The sequence below is a fragment of the Dioscorea cayenensis genome, chromosome 5 (assembly GCF_009730915.1).
Source record: "Dioscorea cayenensis subsp. rotundata cultivar TDr96_F1 chromosome 5, TDr96_F1_v2_PseudoChromosome.rev07_lg8_w22 25.fasta, whole genome shotgun sequence".
Taxonomy (NCBI): domain Eukaryota; kingdom Viridiplantae; phylum Streptophyta; class Magnoliopsida; order Dioscoreales; family Dioscoreaceae; genus Dioscorea; species Dioscorea cayenensis.
Genome location: NC_052475.1, coordinates 26,513,052 through 26,533,620, shown reverse-complemented (window position 1 = coordinate 26,533,620; position 20,569 = coordinate 26,513,052). Strand labels below are relative to the sequence as shown.

At 33.1% G+C, this 20,569-nt stretch overlaps 3 protein-coding genes across 3 annotated transcripts; 2 read left to right on the top strand and 1 right to left on the bottom strand.

Annotated features, from left to right (window-relative positions):
• Positions 1–3,089: 3,089 nt before the first annotated feature.
• On the top strand, positions 3,090–7,105 carry LOC120261391 (F-box/kelch-repeat protein At1g67480). The gene is made up of 4 exons (XM_039269267.1): positions 3,090–3,199; positions 5,146–5,210; positions 5,309–6,220; positions 6,303–7,105. The coding sequence occupies exons 3-4, from the start codon at positions 5,691–5,693 to the stop codon at positions 6,928–6,930; spliced, it is 1,158 nt and encodes a 385-aa protein (XP_039125201.1). The 5' UTR covers positions 3,090–3,199; positions 5,146–5,210; positions 5,309–5,690; the 3' UTR covers positions 6,931–7,105.
• A 681-nt stretch (positions 7,106–7,786) lies between these two features.
• On the top strand, positions 7,787–10,306 carry LOC120261058 (transcription and mRNA export factor ENY2). The gene is made up of 5 exons (XM_039268729.1): positions 7,787–7,862; positions 7,965–8,052; positions 8,855–8,949; positions 9,343–9,419; positions 10,000–10,306. Coding segments are annotated over exons 1-5 (336 nt in total). The 5' UTR covers positions 7,787–7,860; the 3' UTR covers positions 10,074–10,306.
• A 362-nt stretch (positions 10,307–10,668) lies between these two features.
• LOC120261056 (uridine kinase-like protein 1, chloroplastic) lies at positions 10,669–18,181 on the bottom strand. Its single transcript, XM_039268728.1, has 16 exons — positions 17,953–18,181; positions 17,761–17,852; positions 16,881–17,007; positions 16,687–16,778; positions 15,326–15,395; positions 15,084–15,202; positions 14,624–14,720; positions 13,523–13,602; positions 13,207–13,401; positions 12,939–13,022; positions 12,793–12,853; positions 12,285–12,345; positions 11,985–12,078; positions 11,831–11,903; positions 10,894–10,976; positions 10,669–10,815 (listed from the first exon to the last, which is right to left on the bottom strand). Exons 1-16 carry the CDS (start codon positions 18,140–18,142, stop codon positions 10,669–10,671), a joined length of 1,665 nt encoding a protein of 554 aa, XP_039124662.1. The 5' UTR covers positions 18,143–18,181.
• Between the last annotated feature and the right edge of the window lie 2,388 nt (positions 18,182–20,569).

Sequence of the window (20,569 nt, the reverse complement as noted above, 5' to 3'; positions counted from 1 at the left end):
TTCTTGAGAATTTTTATTTTTATTTTTTTCTTTTTAATATTGAACCCCAAAATTTAAGCTTATCATATTAAAGGATTTTAATGGTAGGAATTGTTCACTGATTCCTGTCTTTGTCTCATTGTGTAACTAGCTTCACAATGGTTCTTCAGAGAACCAGATGCAGTGGTGCTATCATGGGCATGAGCATGAACAGACCTTTCAATAGACAATTTTTTTTTTGTAGTGTCATTGTTGTGTGATTCAAAGTTCATTGGTGGTTTCATGTTGTTCAATTAAGTAATTTCTGGTGAGATATCTGCTTATCAGCTTAAATTTTTCGTGTGCTCATGTTTACATTTTTAAAACACTCGGGTTTGATTTTGTTGATTTCATAGAAAATTGCGGGTAAAAGTATTTTTGATAATTATGAAATTGCGTGCATATTTATCAGAACAATATGCAAAAATATATATATATATATATATATATATATAGTCAAAATCAGAATGTCTTTTTTCTTCTTCATTCTTTCATATACTCGTATCTTTTTCTTGAAGGGATGCATTACAAATGCATGCAATTGGCTTGAAATAATTCAACCAAATGTCTTTGCATTAGCTTACCAATCTTTAATGTTCATATTTACATTTGGATATTCTCTTTATATAGTTACCACACTGTTTAGAATAAGCTTGTTTCTTTCTTTTTATTTATTTATTTAAATGATATCAATACTATGCCTTGAGTGTTTTTGCTCTCTTTGTGTAGGTGCATGTGAAATCTAGAAAAGTGGATTGTTTTTAATTAATTGACCTAACTTTAGAGGAAATGAGCCAAGTGTAAGGTGGTCAATCAAATGGAATAAAAGTTTCAGACATATCCTTTTGAGTAGCTCCAACTTAAAAAGCACCCAGATTTTTTGTTGTATTTATTTATCTCATATTCTCATCAATCATGCATTTGTCCTTTTAATGATCATAAAAAATGCCACTTGCTCACGAATAATTCCTTAAGAAAAATACATATTATTATTGGTTCAACTTGCAATGAAGCTCATATCAGACCAAAATATAAGTTCTTCAATTGGTCATAGCATATGATTTATTTGCATATATTATGATTTTATCTGTTTTTATTTTCTATCTGTGTTATTAGATTATTTCTTGCCACATGTTATTTTATTGTAAATATAGGTGAGATATTTATTTATTTATTTATTTGTTTATTTATAATAAACTATATATACAAACTCCAAATTGCAAAACAAGTGGGACATTTCTTAGGCCCTCACGTCCAAAATGGACCACATTTCTTAATTCATCTCCGAATTGATTCTTGGGTTTCGTGTTGGTTGGTGTGATTCCAAACCCTATTGAAAACCACAACATGATCTTTGACACTACATAATATTATTATTCCATAAGTTAGGAAGAAATAATAATAAAAAAAAAACTTATGTTCGAAATAAAATAAAATAATGAATAGCTTAGAGATCTTGTAGATCATATCTTTATATTTTTCTTATTAATTATCATGACTGAGAGCTTTTGACCTCTCTATTTTATAATAATTAATCTAAATTATTTGTCAATATTTGCCATTGTCATCATGATGCTTATACAACATATTGAATATTATCTAATGAAAAAAAAAATTACCAAAATGTTATTGCAAAGTGTAATAGTATATTAGAAGTTTATAAATTACCATTATATGTAGGTTAATAATAGATTTTTCATAGGTGTATATATATGTAAAATAAAAATATATATATATATATATATATATATAATAATTAATTTTACATATTGAAAATTCCGGGAAAAGCTTTGCAAATAACTAAATTTTAAAATGAAAGGAGAAAAGAGGAAAAAAAAAAGAAAGATGTGGTCTTATGATCTTATCCCTGTGAGCCCCTACAAATGTTGCTTTAGCGAATGCAGTTATGGATTGTGATAATTAATTTTTTAAGACCTACTTTAATAATTACAATTATGAAAAATCTCTATCCACCAAAGTTGACTTGTTTATCTTTAATTAGGAAAATTAATTTATTAGCATCGATTAAAACTAAAGACATTTCTTGTGGATGATTGCACCATCTTATCTTCTAATTATAAGCAATATATTATGTATTCCCATTCTTACAATGAACAAATGCATTTGATTTGATTTGCTAAAATATTTAATCTACAAAGGTGATGAAGTTGCTGAGATGTTTTCAAATTATACTTTCAAAACTTGTCTTCTTTGCAAAAATATCCTTGCAAAATCTCATTATTACAGACATACTATATATTTATTAATTAATATATAGATGGTAAGTTTTTGAAAGACATAAAATGGTAGACATAACATGTATTTATGAGTTTTATGAGGGCGTGATTGCAAAAACACCCTTCAAGATTTGTTCACATTTGTTCACAGTCAGACATGAGCTTGATCTTATCTAGAGCCATTAATTTAAACGTGGTTTCCAAAAAGTATGGATAAATATTTACTTGATCAAGAAAGGAAATTTTATGATGTTTATTATTTCAGTTCTAATTTCTAAACATTCTTTTTTTAATTATTTTTCATAGAAAAAACTTGATAATTATCTGATACAAAAAATTCCAAAAGAGCAACTTTTCTCCCATCCTTGGAAACACAAGAAGATAAAATAAAAAAAATCTATTTTCTTGATCAATTTGGTCATTTCTTTATATATATATATAAATATTTATCAAAAAGAAAACTTTTACAATTTTCAGGAAAAAGCTTGAAGATTATTATAACTCTATCTCTCTCATCTAATAAAACTCTATTCACTTGATAAGAAAAAAACAAAAAGGAAACAATTCTAATTTTTTATTATTCAAAATCTCATTATTAAACATTCATAACTTTCTTTTTTGATAAATTAGACAATCTTTGCTTTTGATTAAATAAGAAAAAAAATATTATATATATATATACACACACTAAAAATAGTAACTTGTTTTTTATTCTTGAGGATTAACAAGTAGATAAAATACATTTTTTATATAAAAAAAAAACACACTAAAAATTACTCATTTTATTATTATTTTTGGCAGCTTTTATTAAGAGCTCATGGTCTCCCATCCAATCCTTTTTCCTTTGCAACCCCACCCACTCCTTCTTCCTATATAAACCACGCCCCGGTGTGTATCGCTTCCTCTCTCTCGCATCTGTCATTTGCTGAAATAATTCTTCACAGGTAAATCTAATTCCCTTCTCAAACTTGTTTTTTGGATTTCGATTTTGGTTCCTACTGTGAATGTCTTTTCTTCTTGTTCTGTTTGGTTCTTTTCATTCTGTTTTTTGGTTGAATAATCTGTTATTTTGTTTTTAAATTTTGGTTTTGAGTGGCTTGTAATTGATTTTGGATCTCTGGAGCTCCGCAAAATTGCATCTTTTTCTTGGATTTGTTGTAAAGGGGCCACCTTTGTGCTGCTCTGAGCTTTAGCTCTTGGTTTCTCAAGCAATTTTCTTTGTTTGGTTTGAGTGGATCTGGGCATCTTTGTAGATGTGAGGGTGAATTTTTTTTTGGCTTATTTTGTGATGCAAATCTTTTGTTGTCCTGGTGTTGTTTGAAGGAATGTGCATCTTTTTCTAGAACTGTAGATCTGTGTTATTGGAGTTCCAGATAGGAAGATTTGATGGTTTATTTTGATTTTCTTCTTGTACTTCCGTCTGTAAAAAAGTTATTTGTTTTTTTAATGAATTTGATGGACTGTGTCTTTGATTCAGGCGTGATGCGTCATGGGAATAGTGATCTTGTTAATTGTTGCCAAGCACTGTTCTCTTATGTTTCTTCTCATTTGATACATTGAACCCCTATTCTCTAATTTATTCTTGTGCTAAGTTTGGTGGTTAATTGGTTCTGATTTCGTTTTTTCATCTTTTCTTTTTTATGTTTACAGCAGAGATGTAGTTTGTACTGCACTTGTTCCATATTCTTGCAAATAATCTCATCATCATTATGATTTATCGTGATAGAGAGTTGCTTGAAATAAATTAGCAATTATTTTTGTGTTTACTTGATGATATAAGTTGTTACTATTTATTTTCTTGTAAGTTACAAATGTTTTTTTTTCCCTACCAAAAATTTCTAAATTCGGGAATAAACATGAGGTAGCTACCTAGCTAATATGTGGATATTTGTTGTTCAAAAGTCAAAAAGTTTCGACCACATGGGTGATTTTTCAATGGTGAAGTATCTTTCATAAGTCAATTGAGATTTCCTATCTAGATAAAAGCTTGGCCTACATTAAGAAAATTGGAAATTTGATGAGAAGAATTTTTGGACATTATTAGTGGTGGCCCTTTATATTTTATAGAAAACAACAAGCTCTTCTCTACCAAATCCTGTAGCCATTCAATGCTTCATTTTGAGAATGATAAATTCTAGTTTGATTTGGGTTCATTTCCAATTTTTGAGCTGATCTATTCAGTTACGAAACAGAGCAACCACCATCTTAGTTTGGCACTTGTCAAATCATATTAGAAAACTCTGTTATTGCCCTGCATGGAATTTATAAATATGAGATAGTCAACTTTCATGCATCAAGCCTTCCAAACAAGTCATACTTTCAAGCATCAAGCTTGCAGTGAATCCCACTAAATTTGAAACTTTTGATTATCAGGAGAAAAACATAGTGAAGAAAAGTTGACACTGGCATCCTTGTACATCTTGTGCTCAGATCCTTTGTGCTTTTTTAATTACTTTTTACTAAGTGTTTCTACCTTTCCTTAAAAATACATATAATCAAACTAAATCTATTTTCCATTGTTGATATAGAGTGCATTGACTGAGTTAGAAATGGGTATCTTTCTTCTTATGATTTCATAGTTCTAATTATGCAGGAATTTGCTGCACTAAAGGCTATTGGTTTCCTTTTGAACAAAAACTATATAGCCAAATTTAAATCATTTTCTATTGTTAACTGTAACTATGGAAGTATGTTGACTGCTTGCAAAACAGTCATCTTTCTTTGAATTATGTTTTCATGATTAATTTTGTGGGAATTTACCGTATTAATGAATCCTCAGCTTTACTTGTTAAGCATTACTGGTACCTAAACTTATATGAGATTCTACAATTTCCTTTCACAACATTGATTTGTTTTCTACTCTTATTTGAAGTAGTAGTTTTCCTTGTAGATAATTAAAATCAAAATATGGAGGTTAGTGGGGGCTAAATTTGTGGAGTTCTATGGGCTTGCCTGGTATGTAGGCTTTGGATCACCCCTCCTATTCTGTTCAATTCCTCCCTACTTTTAGAATAGCTTTTTGACATCTGATAAATCGTTGATTATCTACTCAGGTAAAAGTGAAATGTGTGGGGGACAGAACACTCATACTTATTTCATTGCAAAATATGGGCTCAATATCAGCCTGTCAATCAGGAGAAATTCTTGTAAGAGGAGCAACCATGGAATGGCAGTGGAGCAAGAACAAATGAAATCCAAAACCACTTCAGCATTCACATCCTACTTTGTCCATTTCTTGGCACCTTTCAGACCCTGGTCCCTTAAAATTCCTTTAGGTGATGGTTACCATGAATCCTTGGTCTTAGATCTCTCCTCTTTATAAGTCACCTCAAAATTTCTGGTTATTGTCTCAAGAGTGTCACAAGGGCAAAATTTGCGGGGCAGCGAGGCAATTGTGTGTATGTTGTGATTTTTTTTTAACAGCCTGGTGTCGCAATGCCTTGCCTTGTAAGTGCTAAGAAATGGCTTCCTGAGTCAGAGATGTGTTTCTCAGGTGCAATCCCAAATAGTTCAGTGAGCTGTGCAAGAATTTTAACCAGGTTAACCCCGCAAGCGTCATTAGAATCTTATTGTCCTATTTTACCTGGGTTACCCGACGATGTTGCAAAGTTTTGCCTTGCTCTAGTTCCCAGGAGTTATTTTCCTGTCATGGGGACTGTATGCAAGAGATGGATGTCGTTTATCCAAAGCAGTGAGTTTGTAGCTGTAAGAAAACAGGCCGGAAAGCTCGAGGAATGGCTCTATATCTTGACTGCTGATGCTAATGGAAAGGGAAGCCACTGGGAAGTCCTCGCCAATTTTGGTAAAAAGCGCCACCTAGTTCCTCCAATGCCGGGTCCTGTAAAAACTGGATTCGGTGTGGTGGTTCTAGATGGAAAGCTTTTGGTTCTAGCTGGTTATGCGGTCGATAATGGTACTGACTGTGTATCTTCTGATGTTTATCAATATGATTCTCGGCTTAACAGGTTGGTTTATAAATCTTGGTTTGTTTAATTTTTTTTTGGGGGTCAGTTATTAGAGTACTGCTTATTATTGCCTGCATTGTAGATGGAGTATGCTATCCAAGATGAATGTTGCTCGGTATGACTTTGCTTGCGCTGAGGTGAATGGTGTGATCTATGTCGTTGGTGGCTATGGTTCCAGTGGCAATAGCTTATCAAGTGTTGAAGTCTATGACCCGGACAAGAATGAGTGGACCTTGATTGAGAGCCTCCGTCGCCCAAGATGGGGTTGCTTCGCCTGTGGCTTTGCAGGCAAGCTCTACGTCATGGGCGGACGATCAAGCTTCACCATCGGCAACACAAAGTTTGTTGATGTCTACAACCCTGAGATGCATTCCTGGTGCCAGATCAAGAATGGTTGTGTGATGGTCACTGCTCACGCTGTTCTGAGGAAAAAGCTTTTCTGTATGGAGTGGAAGAATCAGCGGAAGTTAGCAGTGTTCAACCCGGAGAATAACTTATGGCAGAATGTACCAGTCCCGCTCACTGGGAGCTCTGCGATCGGGTTTCAGTTCGGAATACTTGACGGTAAGCTCTTGCTGTTCTCCCTCCAGGAGGACCCAGGATATCAGACATTGCTCTACGACCCTGAAGCCCCGGCCGGCTCCGAGTGGCAGACTTCGTCTTTGAAACCTTCTGGTTTGTGTCTATGCAGTGTGACAATTGAGGCATGAGTCACATTGCTGCTGAGTCTGTTGTGTTCTTGGTTTGTTTTGGTGGTGATTATGTCTGCACTTAGAATCTTAACAAGACTTGTTAAAGTATCACACGAGCTGTGATTGTTGTCATTATGCTTCTCTGTTGGAATACTTTTTTTCTTTATGCTAATTGAATTCCTTTAATTGGACATGTTTCTTTTTAATGGTTGGATGATATGTTTCTGTGTTTGGTTTTCTTCGTTCTTCGTTTACTTTTTTGAGTTTTTCCATTGTGTTTGGTTTGTGATGCAGCATATTCTGTTTGTTTGCGTGTTTGACCCTGCCCAATCTCAATATCGCAAAATTTATCTACAGGCCCACTAAAATCTCATAATACTTCTATTACTTTAAAAATCAAGGTTCTTATATTCGTATTTATGAATAATCAGGTAATGAGCATTATTAGTTTATGTAGTGAAAGTTGATGTTCAATTACATCTCTAAAATAAAAATTATTTTAATTTTATTCTAACAATAAAGACATTTTATTTGTTTACTAAAATTTTGAAATTAAACAATCAAATATGATATAATTTTATAATAAATATGAACAAATCACCCGTTAAAAATTATATGTGAAATTTTGATCTTTGATCTTGATGCCAATTAATAAATTAAGACATTGTTAGCTAATAAATACAAATATTGAAGGATGTATATGAATGTATATATAAATCGTATAAATTTTTACGAAGTGCATGGATGCAGTTAAAAAAAAAAATTGTCTTGCCAGAGTAATTTGCAAAGGAGGGTGTAATAAGATCAAGGAAGAATTTTTAAGTTTTTAAGGGGGTAAAAAGTAAAAGAAGCAAGTATTGTTTTTATTATTTATATGTCTTTAGTGGGAAGGGTAGAGTTCCCGGTGGAAAAAGGAGTTCAGCAGAGAGAAAGAGAGAGAGAGAGAGAATGTCGGATTTTTCTCTTGCTTTCAAGATTTAATTTTGAAAAAGCTTCGATTTTGTTTTTTTGATCTCAAATTTTCAGCTGAATTTTTATTGATGGTGAATCAGGAGGGCTTCGATCAATCGGCCGCCAACGCCGGACGCCGATGAAGAACCGGAGAGGGAGTCCGCCCTTGTTGAGGTCATCAACGTCAAGGTGGTTGTGATTTTTGAGTATTAATTTTTTTTTTTTTCAGGGTTTGTGTGGATGAGATTTTAAAAGTATGAGAAGAGAGAAACAAGATGAATTCTAGTCTTGAAAGAATTTTGCTTTTGTTCTTTTGTTGAGTTTTTGTGGTTCTGATCTGAAATATATTTATAATATTCCATTGTTGTGTTCAAATAGGACTAAAACTTAGCATGGAATGAAGTTGTCATTGAATTTTGGGTATTTCTTTAATTTGGATTCGAGAGAATAGAAAGAGTGTCGTGTTATGTTGTTCTATGTTGTGTTAGGGTTTTATGGGAAATTGATTGAAAGGAATCAGGGAAAAGATGGGACTTTGGTGATTCCATAGTGCACGCTTTGTTCTTGTTAGGGTGTTTAGATTATGTGGGGTTCTTCTCACCAAGGAAGGACACGTTTGATTTTTGGGAATTTATACTGTCTTTGAGTGCATGATTTTTCTCCAAATAAACCTAAATAAAATGGTCAAGTTTTTTGGCACAATGATTTCTATATGAATCTCTGAATTGTATTCCTGATGAGGTGTTGTTATGTTGAAAATTGCTTAAGAAAAGCACGGAAAGTTTTGCACTTGTATTTTGATAGTTTGATTATTGAGCTTGTCTGAAATAGAAGAAAAATGTATGTTGTTGAGATTGAAGTTACAATTCCTTAGATAGTTTGATTATTGAGCTTGTCTGAAATAGAAGAAAAATGTATGTTGTTGAGATTGAAGTTACAATTCCTTAAAAACTTAATGTCATACGTATGTCATGGTTTTTGTTGATTTTAGATGGTTGAGAGTGGGGAGAAGGAGAAACTGAAGGAACTCTTGCGCGAACGACTGATAGAGTGTGGCTGGAGGGATGAGATGAAAGCCCTTTGCAGGTCTTTTTTTCTGTTGTTTCCCTGAAGAAGATTTAAATTCTTTGGTTTGTTTTGTTCTGCTTGCTTTGATTGTTGAAAGATTTGTTGAATAGTATTCCTTTTTAACTTTCTCGTTAACGTTTTTACTTTAACCATTGTTTCCTTCCAAGTGTATGGGACTTGTCATTGCATGTGGAAAATAAATTTTATACATCTCCTTTTATTGTGATAATTACTCTTTTAGTATTTTCACCATTTGTTATGAAACACCTGTGATTCTCAAAGTAAACTTTCTCGGATATTCAGTGCTAAATCATGATTTTTTAATATCAACTTATGTCTATATGTAAGTGGTTTCTACTTGAAATTGTCAAGTCTATTGAACTTTCTTTGTTTCTGTTGCTTAATTAATAGGGCGTATGCAAGGAAGAAAGGAAGAAATAATGTTACCATTGATGAACTTGTACAGGTAATCACTCCTAAAGGCAGAGGTAAGATTCTATTGCTCTTTTTTTAAAATACTCCATGTATATAATTACTTTAGAAGTTTTCTTAAAGTTTCACTGGCATTGTCCTTTTAGAAACTGGAGATGAACAATCATTCAACATAATGACTTCTTTAAATTTATCGTGGTTTTTCTTTCTTTGCTGATGGATGGATACAATCTAGAAAATACTTTCACTAGATTCAATTTTTCCAGACTGTAACATAAAGCATTTATCGGTGCATATCACGAGCCTCGTGTAGAAATGATAGCTCCTTTATGAATTCAAACTATGTAATTTGTGGTTGGTTTGCTGACTTCTTACAAGATATGAACTATAGAACCATAATATGATAAAACAAGGCAGATCAGCAGAGTCAGACAAAACCTTAGTGTGAAATTAGTTTGTATGTAAACGATAAATTGTATGTAAACGAAAACCTTCATAGTAAAATATCGAGGTCAAATCTTCATGCAATCTCTGGTGTTCTACCTTTCAAAGGACTAACTACACATAGTGAAATAAAACTTGTTTGCATCTTTTCCACATAATATCTTATGCTTTTATGTATTTGATCTGCTGCAGCATCAATACCTGATTCTGTGAAGACAGAGCTCTTACAGCGCATTCAGTCTTTTCTCACATCAATAGTGCTTTAATGCTGTTCGGAAGATATTGAAACAGATGGTTGCTTTAATGCTGTGTTTCATTTAGATTATTAGTGTTTTCCGGTTATGAAGATGTTTACAGTAAAGACTGCAGCAATAGTTACAGAGTCACATGGAACTTTAGAATGAAAAGATGTCTTGATTTATATAATCTGTTGTTGTAACTGTACTTCAGTAAAATATTTAGTGAACTTGTATGATCTAAATTTGTCTCATCTTTGATTTTTCCTCTTCAAAATTACTTGCCACCCATTAACAACAAAATCAAGGAAAAAATGGAAAATTGGATTGGGAAAATTCCCACGGAAGATGAATGTAAACAATTAAAAATGATAATTAAATTCCTGCAGTTATTTTTGCCAAAGTCATGTTCCAACTTATTCCAATCCCATTCAATTTAACTGCTGTCATTTTGTCAATATAATTGCTGAGTTACAATAATGCGGAAGAAACAACCGCAATTATCACTTCAAGTATCCCATAGAAATGCACTCATGAGGGAAGAGTACCGAAGTCCCATGTCTGCTATTTAACTAATATGATCATTGATCAGGAGTAGTACTCCTTAACGTATTTTCTTCGACTATCAATCATCGGTGCCAAAGTAACGGTCACCAAACTCACCCAATCCAGGGATAACTCGGTATTCCTCATTCAATGCAGCATCAATCTCAGAGGTGACGATCTTCAAGAAAGGGAATCTCTTGCAAACACAATGGATACCTTCAGGTGCCTGAGATCAATAGGGTTTCAATAAAAATGTTTAAATAAAGTTAATATTCATTGTCATGGCTTAATTTGCTTCTCTTACTGAAATGAGGTTAAGGAAAATGATCCGCTTCTCAGGAACTCCTTTCTGTATAAGAACTTCTATGGCTTTAATCGCCGAGTTGCCTTTGGACACCAGTCAAAGAAATCTTGTCATCAAGTATGTCATATATAATGAAAACACATTAACAAAATAAAATAATATGCAAATAGTCGGAAACTTTATAAGCATTTTTTTTTTTTAATCTTTTCAAGATGATCCTATCCAGCATCATTCACAGCCCCTCATCCACTTCAAAGATAATGCTCTTTGTGATCCCTACATTTATGCGTGAGATGGTGCACAGTGAACTACAGCACAAAAGTCTAAGAGATTATGAATGTACATGCAGGTTCAGAAAGCCCGACACACCACCAAAGAAAACTTCCTGGTCAACTACAGAAATAACTGACAAAATGAATATCTGGAAAAATTTTATAATCCAGTATATAAGACATGTGGGTTCCAAACACAATTGATTTTCTTATTCTGGCTAAGCGTTATTTGAATTATAAGATGACCGCCCACACAAGCATCTCTCGTGGAGACATATAACTCTATAGTAGAAGCAAGGTACATAACTCTTTGCATGTCTGTAATATTACATCCCATAATCAATGATAAACCCTCAATTCCTCTATACGAGCCAATAATAGGACAGGTTTCTACACTCTATACCTAAGAGAATAGGAACTGTGGATATACTAGTATAGAAGCATTAACCAAGCCCACCTATATCTATGGGAACAAAAATTGATAAAAACAAACAAATACAAAGTATCCACCATTACTTTATATTTTCAATATTTTCATGTTCTGAAATTGACTAATCCAGGCATCTTCTTTAAACTAAAATAGATGGCTCCATTAGTTACATGATTCAGATAATGCACCTGTCATCAATCTATTTTAGTGCTTCTATGATAATCATCAAACTGACCTGTCGCAAGTACTGGATCAAGTAGTAATACATGACGTTCGGAGATGTCATTCGGGAGCTTCTCATATATTAGCTGATTAAATGAGGCAAGTCTAGAGAGATCACATTTTCATTCGCAACATGTTAAATGTATCCAATTCAATAGCATACTTACCTGTTTTCCATTGTCCCCATCACGATGGATGAGAATTTTTCCGATTTTTATTCCTTTGCAACATGCCCGAAGGGCATTCTCCATGCTTTCACCACTGCAACAAATTAAATAAATGTATTATCCTTCAATGATTTAAAAAAAAAAACTGTACAAGCAATTTGTGACTAGCAATGAATAAACACCAAATACAGTTTTTTGTAAATGCAGCATATAAATATTAGAAAAAGTCATAAAGATGTAACTCACTGGTGACCCACCATAATATAGTGAAGCAATCAACCAATACCTGATAAAGCTCACCTTCGGATGATAGAGACTCCACATAGTTTTTTGCAGAAGTCAACTCCAGTATATACAGATCCTGCACAAAATGTTGGGCGAAAGGTAACTATTACATACATACATACCTAGATTACAAAAGGATCAATATACTAAATTATTTTAGGGGTAAAGTTAAAAATAAGAAAATAAAATGTAAGAGAGAATCATGCAAATAGACTCAGTGTGCCTACATCTCCTAAATAATATTGAAATAAATGGTATTATGATAGAAAATAAGGTCATACTTGATACTAGTAAGAAAATAATGTTTACTTGACAAATCAAAGTAATAGTGAAATGGTTATTTAAGTGAGACACAGGTCAAAAAGTCTCAAAAGAAAAGCTAATCTAGTGCAAATGGATTTCAATGTAGAACATATTTCTCCCACAAAAACTCAAATATGACAGAAGCAATGGGCATAAGGACATATAGAGTATAAATGAGAACAGAAGATTGCACTAAACAGCTAATGTGTAAAAAACATACCAGTAGGAGTAACAACCTGCTTCTCTGTGAATGGCAAATGACCTAGACCATGCTCTACGACCTAGGAATATGATTCACGTATTAAATAATGAAGAATATTAAAGGCCACTAAAAACCACAAAGAAACAAAGAAAGCAAAATCCAACCAGCCTAATCAGCCGATCAGAGTAGAACACAAAATCAGGCGTCGTTATGTTTCGATCACGGATAAGTGTATGCATTCCACGAATCTGTTGACAACAACTTCGCATTTCTTAGTAAGCTAGAAAAACACAACCACCATAGGGCAATCAGGGTAATCCAGGATACGCAAAAAGGATGAACAAAGTGCAAACCATCGGATATTTGTTCAATAGATATATCACTCAATTCAGGAGACAAATCATCAATAAAGAAATAAATAAAATCATGTACCTGAAACGTGGACTGAATAACAAAAACATTAGGATAGATTTTGCACAAGTCATGCTGACCAAGCTTTGTCCGAATATGTTGCACAATCAGATCAATAGCCACATGGTTATCACCTCCACGTGGAATTATTACATCAGCATATTTCTTTGAAGGTAGAACAAAATCATCAAAAGCAGGCTTGACAAACTTTGTGTACTGCATAAAACACACACTGAGCTTCTCAAAGGTGGCATTCTATTTCCATCCCCATGCAGTAACAACTTGGAGAACATTAAATTTCATCATGTAGAAGATGATCAGAAAAAGATAAATTTACCTGTTCAAGCACAGAGTTCACATCTCTACCCCTTTCAACAATGTCACGTCTTATCCTCCGGGTAAGCCTTACATCAGCATCTATATGAAACATATGGTAGACAACAATTCATGTTCTATTACATGTCATAATCAAAATGAATTTGCATTTTAGCAATTGATCTAATTCAAATCTCTGTAAAACTAGTTTCAAAGGTGTAAAACTGTTTTGCAACTGACAAGAAGAAAACTTCTATATATGTATGGTGCTTAGTTTCAAATACTGTTAGACCTTGAATATAATGGGCTCAGCTAGACAAGCTTTACATTAATAAAACATGAAGATTCATGATTACGTTCTGTTTTTCTAATGCACAAAAGCTGCACTCCAAAGTGAGCAATTCAGTAAACCACAATTCACAAGTCTATGGCAAATCTAAGCCACTAGACTGAGTGACAGTATTTAAGAAGAAAGCCCCCACTAATTTCTGGCTAGCTTTCACTTGGTACTAGAATAGCAAGAATAAAATTAGATCATACATAACATGTTTACACTTAATTCCACAGAATGCACTGCTCTATTAAACTTAGGAAGCTAAATACCTACATGCTGCACTCTCGTTCACCTACCACTGTGCAGTGTGCTCATAATCATGAACGGTAACTTCAACTTCCTGCCATGAGTTGTTACTGATCAATTAATAAGGGGAATTCTAGATGACTAGATGTATACATCCATGTGAGACTATCCTATAGATAATTAGCATCAATCAATGTGAGCAATATATTTATAAAAATAATCAGCATTTGATTGAAGGAGTCCCAATTGATAAGAAGGATAGCAAGGCAAGTGTCAACTTTCCAGTGTTAGGCTTGTTCTTTAGCTAGAAAAGCAATACTTAATAAGATTAAAGTTATTTATAATTTGCTTAGGTCTCATAATAATTAATATAACGATCCATATTGTCCTGAGCATCACAAGACAGATCTTTTTTTGAAGACCAGAAAAATGAAGCTCCTGAGAGGAAAATTAAAGCATGTAGTTCTAACTGTGATTAATAATGATACTAACTAGGAACATATGAACTCTTGGGGCTAATAAAAATTGAGCAAAAAAAAATACCTGTGTCAACAAAAATCTTCATGTCCATCATTTTCCGTACTCGGGAATCATGAAAAACTAAAATACCCTCCAAAATAATTACATCTGATGCATTGACCTAACAAAAAAGGGTAGGAATAAATAATATTTCTTGTTATTCGTCCAGAAAGATATTATAAATTCTCTATATTATATAGAAACTAAAACAATTGCCTGATTATCAATGTACATACAGATGCCATCATTTGTCCATAGCAGTTCATTAATTGGTAAACAAGCATCTAAATCAAGTTATGTCAGAATGCAAAATTCTAATATAATCTCAATAAGAACCAACATGACAAAAAATCAACTATGCCAGAAAGTACATCCATATTCTCTTGCCTAGAAAAATGAAAGTCTAAGAATAGCCACCAGAAAATCCACCAATTTAGATTCCTTACACTAGAAGGAGATTTTATCATTGTAACTCAAAGAATACCTTTCGGAAAGTTTCTTTACACCGCCTATGGTTTTTAAAGTCATAAATGGGAACATTCACAGAATGTCCACATTTAAGCTTTCCAATGCACTCTAGAAGTTGTTCAGTGTCGAATGCATCTACAAAGGGGCAGGTTAACAATCAAAAGTTTCCCAAAAAAAGAAATAAACCATATAAATGAAAACCTTTATGTTTTTACACAAATGCAAAAAACAATTGAATTATAACCTTTCCCAACACACCTGGGTGATCAAAGTTATACTCGCTAACGCGTTTTGATTCTTCAGCAGTCAAACCACGGTAAAACGAATCCTGAATAGCGTCCAAAAAAACATAAATATGAGAGGGCAGTGCTAGCAAATGAATTAGAGAAAAGCATGGGATTTCAAAATAGTATGCATGAATGTGAATGTATAAACCAAAAAATGCAAGCTCGATTATTCAAAGATTAGTAAACAAATTCACCAAGTCCATGCTCAAATATGTATTTTATAGATAGACTACAAAACTGGTTGCTGTCAATTGCCTAAAATTATTGAGTTGTAAGTATTGAACAAAGTGGTTGATGACTCTGTTTGGAAGCCAAAACGTATAAGAACACCTAATGCAGCATTCAATTTAAGAAGGCCTTCCATACTGTGTTGAAGTGATAGATTGCAGGGAGTGATTAATGACTTCAATGAGAAGCTGAAAGTTTTAAAAAACAACCTGAATCATCACATTCAATTTGCAAGGACCCTCTGATTTAAGTTTATGAGTAGAAGACTGAAAAAAGCAGTCCATTTCAGGTTAATGGTACTTGTGCTCAGAATTAAACCATGGTATTTCCAACATTTTCATTTGGCATCATTAGTTCTATAGAGAAAAAACTAAATACAACCATTTTAAATCTTATGCCTCCTGCTAAACGGCTATTGCATGAAACCCCAAGATTTCTAACTATAAGCATTTGTAAATTTGTGCCCAACCAAAAAGCATCACAAAATGGCATACTCTATTGACCCCCAAAGTTACGAACTGCCCTAGATGCGTATTTTTGAACTAAAATTATCAGTCATAAACTGAAGGCTTGGTAGAATAATTACTGTTTGAAAATGAAGAGACTTCTGTCTAACAAATGAAGTCACACATGACCAACAGAAATGTTCTGAACTAATCTCCTACTTTTGTATCTCAACACTATTACAAATTTACATGCTCACATTAATAGTGACCTGAATTCATTAAATTTTTCTACCATTTCTCAAGGATGTCTCTTGCATTGGATAGTTAACCCATGATCCAACTTGGACACAGAGAAGTATAAAGTTGCTACTCAAGAATAAATTTCATACATAGCCAAATAAAATATAATAAAATAAAATAAAATAAAACTGGAAATCAATGCCTTCAGCCAGCTTTAGACAGTCTACTATAACCGATAGAAAAAAACACCAACTCAATCTCAAAACCCAAATCAAGATGTTTAGAGTTGCCAATAAAAAACAAAGCTATCCACCATCAAGACATTGCAATCCAAAAACCCTTAAACTAAACAAGAGATTAAAAAGTAACCAAACCGCATCACAATTAGTGATGAACACACCAATAAGCCATCTCTTACCTGATTCACAAGAACAACACGGTGATCATGAAGTTGTTGGATGATCATATCGCAAACTGTTGTTTTACCAGATGCCGTCCCTCCCGAAACCCCTTTTGCCACCCAAAAATTAATAAAATCACCAGAAATATAAAGGGAAAAAAGAACAAAATGAAATCAATAACAACAAGACCATGTTCAAGATTCTAAACTACCAATGAGGAAGGGTGGGAGAAGGTTATCTGGTGAATCAAGATCGTCACTGGGGTGAACAGCCATGGCACGGGCCGACAGTGGCGAGGAGGGGTCCGAATGGTTTGCAAGGAGAGGGAGGCGATGGTGCTAGCAAATGAATTATAGAAAAACTTGAGAATTTCAACAGAGTATGCACAAAAATGTGAACATAAAAATCAAAGAATGTAAGCTTGATTATTCAAATATAGGCAAACAAATGCAACAAGTCCATGTTCAAATACATATTTATAGATAGTCCCCATAACACATTGCTGTCAATTGCCTAATGAGAAATATTGAACAGAGTGGTTGATGACTCCATTTGGAAGCCAGAACTCATAAGACAACTGCCTAAAACTTTCCATTCTGTGTCTAAAGTGATAGATTGAAGGAAGCAGCCAATGAGTTCAATTAGAAGTTGAAAGTTAAAAAACAACCTCAAACATCACAATCAATTTAAGAATGGCCTATGGCTTAAGTCCATAAGTAGGAAATTTAAACAGCAGCCCATTTCAGGTTAAATGGTACTTGAGCTCGGAATTAAACTGTAGCACTTCCTACATTTTGATTTGGCATCATTAGTTCTGCAGGGTAAAGACTAAATACACATATTTTAAATCTTATACCTCCTTTAGAAAGTTCACTATCACTAATTAAAAAGAAAAAAAAAAGAAAAAAACACCAGCTCAATCTTAAACCCCAAATCAAGAATTTTAGACTTGCCAAGCAAAAGACAAAGCTATTAGCCATCAAGATCACAGACCTCGCATTCCAAAAACCCCTAATCTTAACAAGAGCTCGAAAAAGTAACCAAGCCGCATCACAATTAGAGACGAAAGCACCAACACTCCATCCTCTTACCTGATTCCCAGGAACAACACGGTGACCATGAAGTTTCTGGTTGATCATATCACCGACCGTAGTTTGAAGAGACGCCATCCCTCCCGAAAGCCCTTTTCCACCCAACAATCGATAAAATCATTTCAAATACAAAGGGAACAAAAAATAAAAGAAACCGATAACAAGGTAACAATATTCAAGATTCAAATTTACCAATGTGAAAGTGTTGGAGATGGTTGTCGATCGAATCAAGCTCGCCACCATGGTGAAAAGTAGCAGCGCGGGCCGATGATGGCGAAGAGGGGTCCGAATGGATTGGAAGCCGCAGCGAATCAAGGCGGAGACCACTGAAGTGTGCCCCCGCCGCCGCCTCCATCACCTCGTCCATCGCCTTCTCCGGCATCGTATCTCTCTTTCTCTCTCTCTCTCTCTTAACCTTTTTTTTCTCTCTCTCGTTATATAGGAGAAGAGGAGATGGTGGGAATGGCGAAGCTGGGAGAAGAGAGATAATCCAAGCCGTCAAATTCGTCTCGTGATTAGTGTCTATATTCCTCGAGATAAGTTTATTGAGTTCTCACGAATCTCGAGGCAATATGTGCCGTTATTTTGTAATTATACCCACAAAAACGTAAAAATTATTATAACACTGATCACCCATAGGATGGCAATTTTCATCCCGACTTGTGATTTCTAACCTAACCCGACCCAAATAAGACAGTTTTTTTTAAAATCGGGGGCACGAAATGGTGCGGGGTGGGCAGAACAAAATACCAAACTTACCCCGTCTCATTAATAATTTAATTTATTAATAAATATTATATAGTATAAGAGATAAATAAATTTTTTGTTCAAAATTTCAATAGATTTTTTATGAGCTTGTTAATTAGGATAATGACTTAGGTGAAGTTAGATAGGTGTAGTTAGTGTAGTTCACCATTGACATTGTGACACTAGTGACAAATATATATAAAAATATAATAACTTTCCTATAATGTCTTTATTTTTTAAAAAAAATTACTCTTCTTATGCTACGTGTCAAATATGCAATGGTGAATTACACTAACTACACCTATCTAACTTCACCTAAGTCATTCTTTTTTATAAATATATGTTTTATAAAAAAATTTATTTTATAAATATTTTTGAAGAATTTTAGTTACTCATTTATAATGGCGAGATGTAAAAAAAAAAACAGAGGTCGGGATAAGACGGACAGGGTGACTATTTGGATTGGGCGGGGGACAGGGCAAACTATGCTTCGGGCGGGGCGCACCTGGTAGAGGCTTGCCGCGCCCTACCTCCCCCTTGCCATCCCAATTTAGCGTGTCTTTTATATATTTGTTATAAGGTTTTGTAGGGGTCCATATGTAAATACGTTTGGAATTTTTAAGAGTTGGCGGAATAATGTAAAGAAGACAAGATTAAGATAGGCCATGAACATAAATTATTGCAAAGAATCAAATTCTCATGAGCATATTATTAGTGCAAAGGGCATTGAGTTAAAGAATATTAGATTAAGATGCCTAATAAATATTCTGAATCAGAATTTACCCAAGATTTTTGTTTTTGTTATGAATCACTGAAATTGTTTGTTGAATTATATACTGAAATTGAAGTTCTTATTAGGCTGCTAAAGCTGTATTTTATTATTATTATTATTATTATTATTATTATTATTATTATTATTATTATTATTATTATTATTTTTGTAGAAAAACTTTGAAAATGTCATATAGTTTCTTTGTAATACAATTTTTTACTTAATTTTGTAAATGTGTGGTAAAATATGGAGCGAGGCTCTTTTGATGAGACGCTCGTCTTTAGCGCTTTAATAAATAATTATCAAATATTATTAAAATCAAATCCATCCAAAATTTTTAAAATCTTATTTACAATATTAAATTTTATTAAAAACTCGTTAAATATGATTTAATAAATAATTATAAAATATTTTTAAAATCAAACCCATCCAAATTAAAAATATTATATGTACTTTTAAATTTTATTAAAAACTTAACCGATATGATTTAATAACTTAACATAATTATACCCACAAAAACGTACAAATTATTATAACTCAAACCGATATGATTTGTTAATTGTATTGAAAAAGTTATTTGAAATTAGATTTTTAATTATGTTATCACGACAGTAATTACTGTTGTAAGAATAATTTTAAAAAAAATCTCACTAAAATTTTATAGTTTTGTAATTGACTAGATATAATTTTTAACTGGACTTAGATTAAAAAATAACTTTGGCCAAAACTTTATTTTAAAATTTAAATTAAGAGTTTCTATTGTTGAAGTGGAAATTATTAATTAAGAGCATTTGTTGTTGAAGTGGAGATTATTGACGAGGAAAAGTAGGATGTAGATGGCTATAATTATGGAAAAAATGGAAGTGAAGATGGAAAACTAATCATATTTAGAATAGATCATAAGAAAGATGGGTCAAAACCTTGTCACCAGTCTTAAAATAATCTTTAGAGATATTTAGAATATATATATATATATATATATATATATATATATATATATCACGTGCGTGCATCTTACTTCACTCAGGTGAACATTTTTTATTTTTTTTTGCCTTGTGCTTTGACAACATTGGTTTATCCTTCAATTGAAGATCTCATGGAGTGATGAAGTGAACAGAAATTAATAAATCTGATGTGATGCATTTTCAAAGATGAACACACATAACAATTCATGAATATTAAACAATCATACTCAATGCTTTTATACAAACTGGCAAAGCGATAATGTGACGATAAAGAAAGCATTTCTTGTTCAAGAAAAAAGATAGACAAAAACTATGTAATTGTGAT

Coding starts and splice junctions, on each gene's coding strand:
- LOC120261391 (XM_039269267.1), top strand. CDS start 5,691: ATGCCTTGCCTTGTAAGTGCTAAGAAATGGCTTCCTGAGTCAGAGATG. Junction 6,221..6,302: donor TATGATTCTCGGCTTAACAG/GTTGGTTTATAA, acceptor CCTGCATTGTAG/ATGGAGTATGCTATCCAAGA.
- LOC120261058 (XM_039268729.1), top strand. Junction 8,950..9,342: donor GAGATGAAAGCCCTTTGCAG/GTCTTTTTTTCT, acceptor CTTAATTAATAG/GGCGTATGCAAGGAAGAAAG. Junction 9,420..9,999: donor AATCACTCCTAAAGGCAGAG/GTAAGATTCTAT, acceptor GATCTGCTGCAG/CATCAATACCTGATTCTGTG.
- LOC120261056 (XM_039268728.1), bottom strand. CDS start 18,142: ATGCCGGAGAAGGCGATGGACGAGGTGATGGAGGCGGCGGCGGGGGCA. Junction 13,603..14,623: donor GAAGATTTTTGTTGACACAG/GTATTTTTTTTT, acceptor TGTTTCATATAG/ATGCTGATGTAAGGCTTACC. Junction 12,854..12,938: donor CTGATCGGCTGATTAGGCTG/GTTGGATTTTGC, acceptor TCATATTCCTAG/GTCGTAGAGCATGGTCTAGG.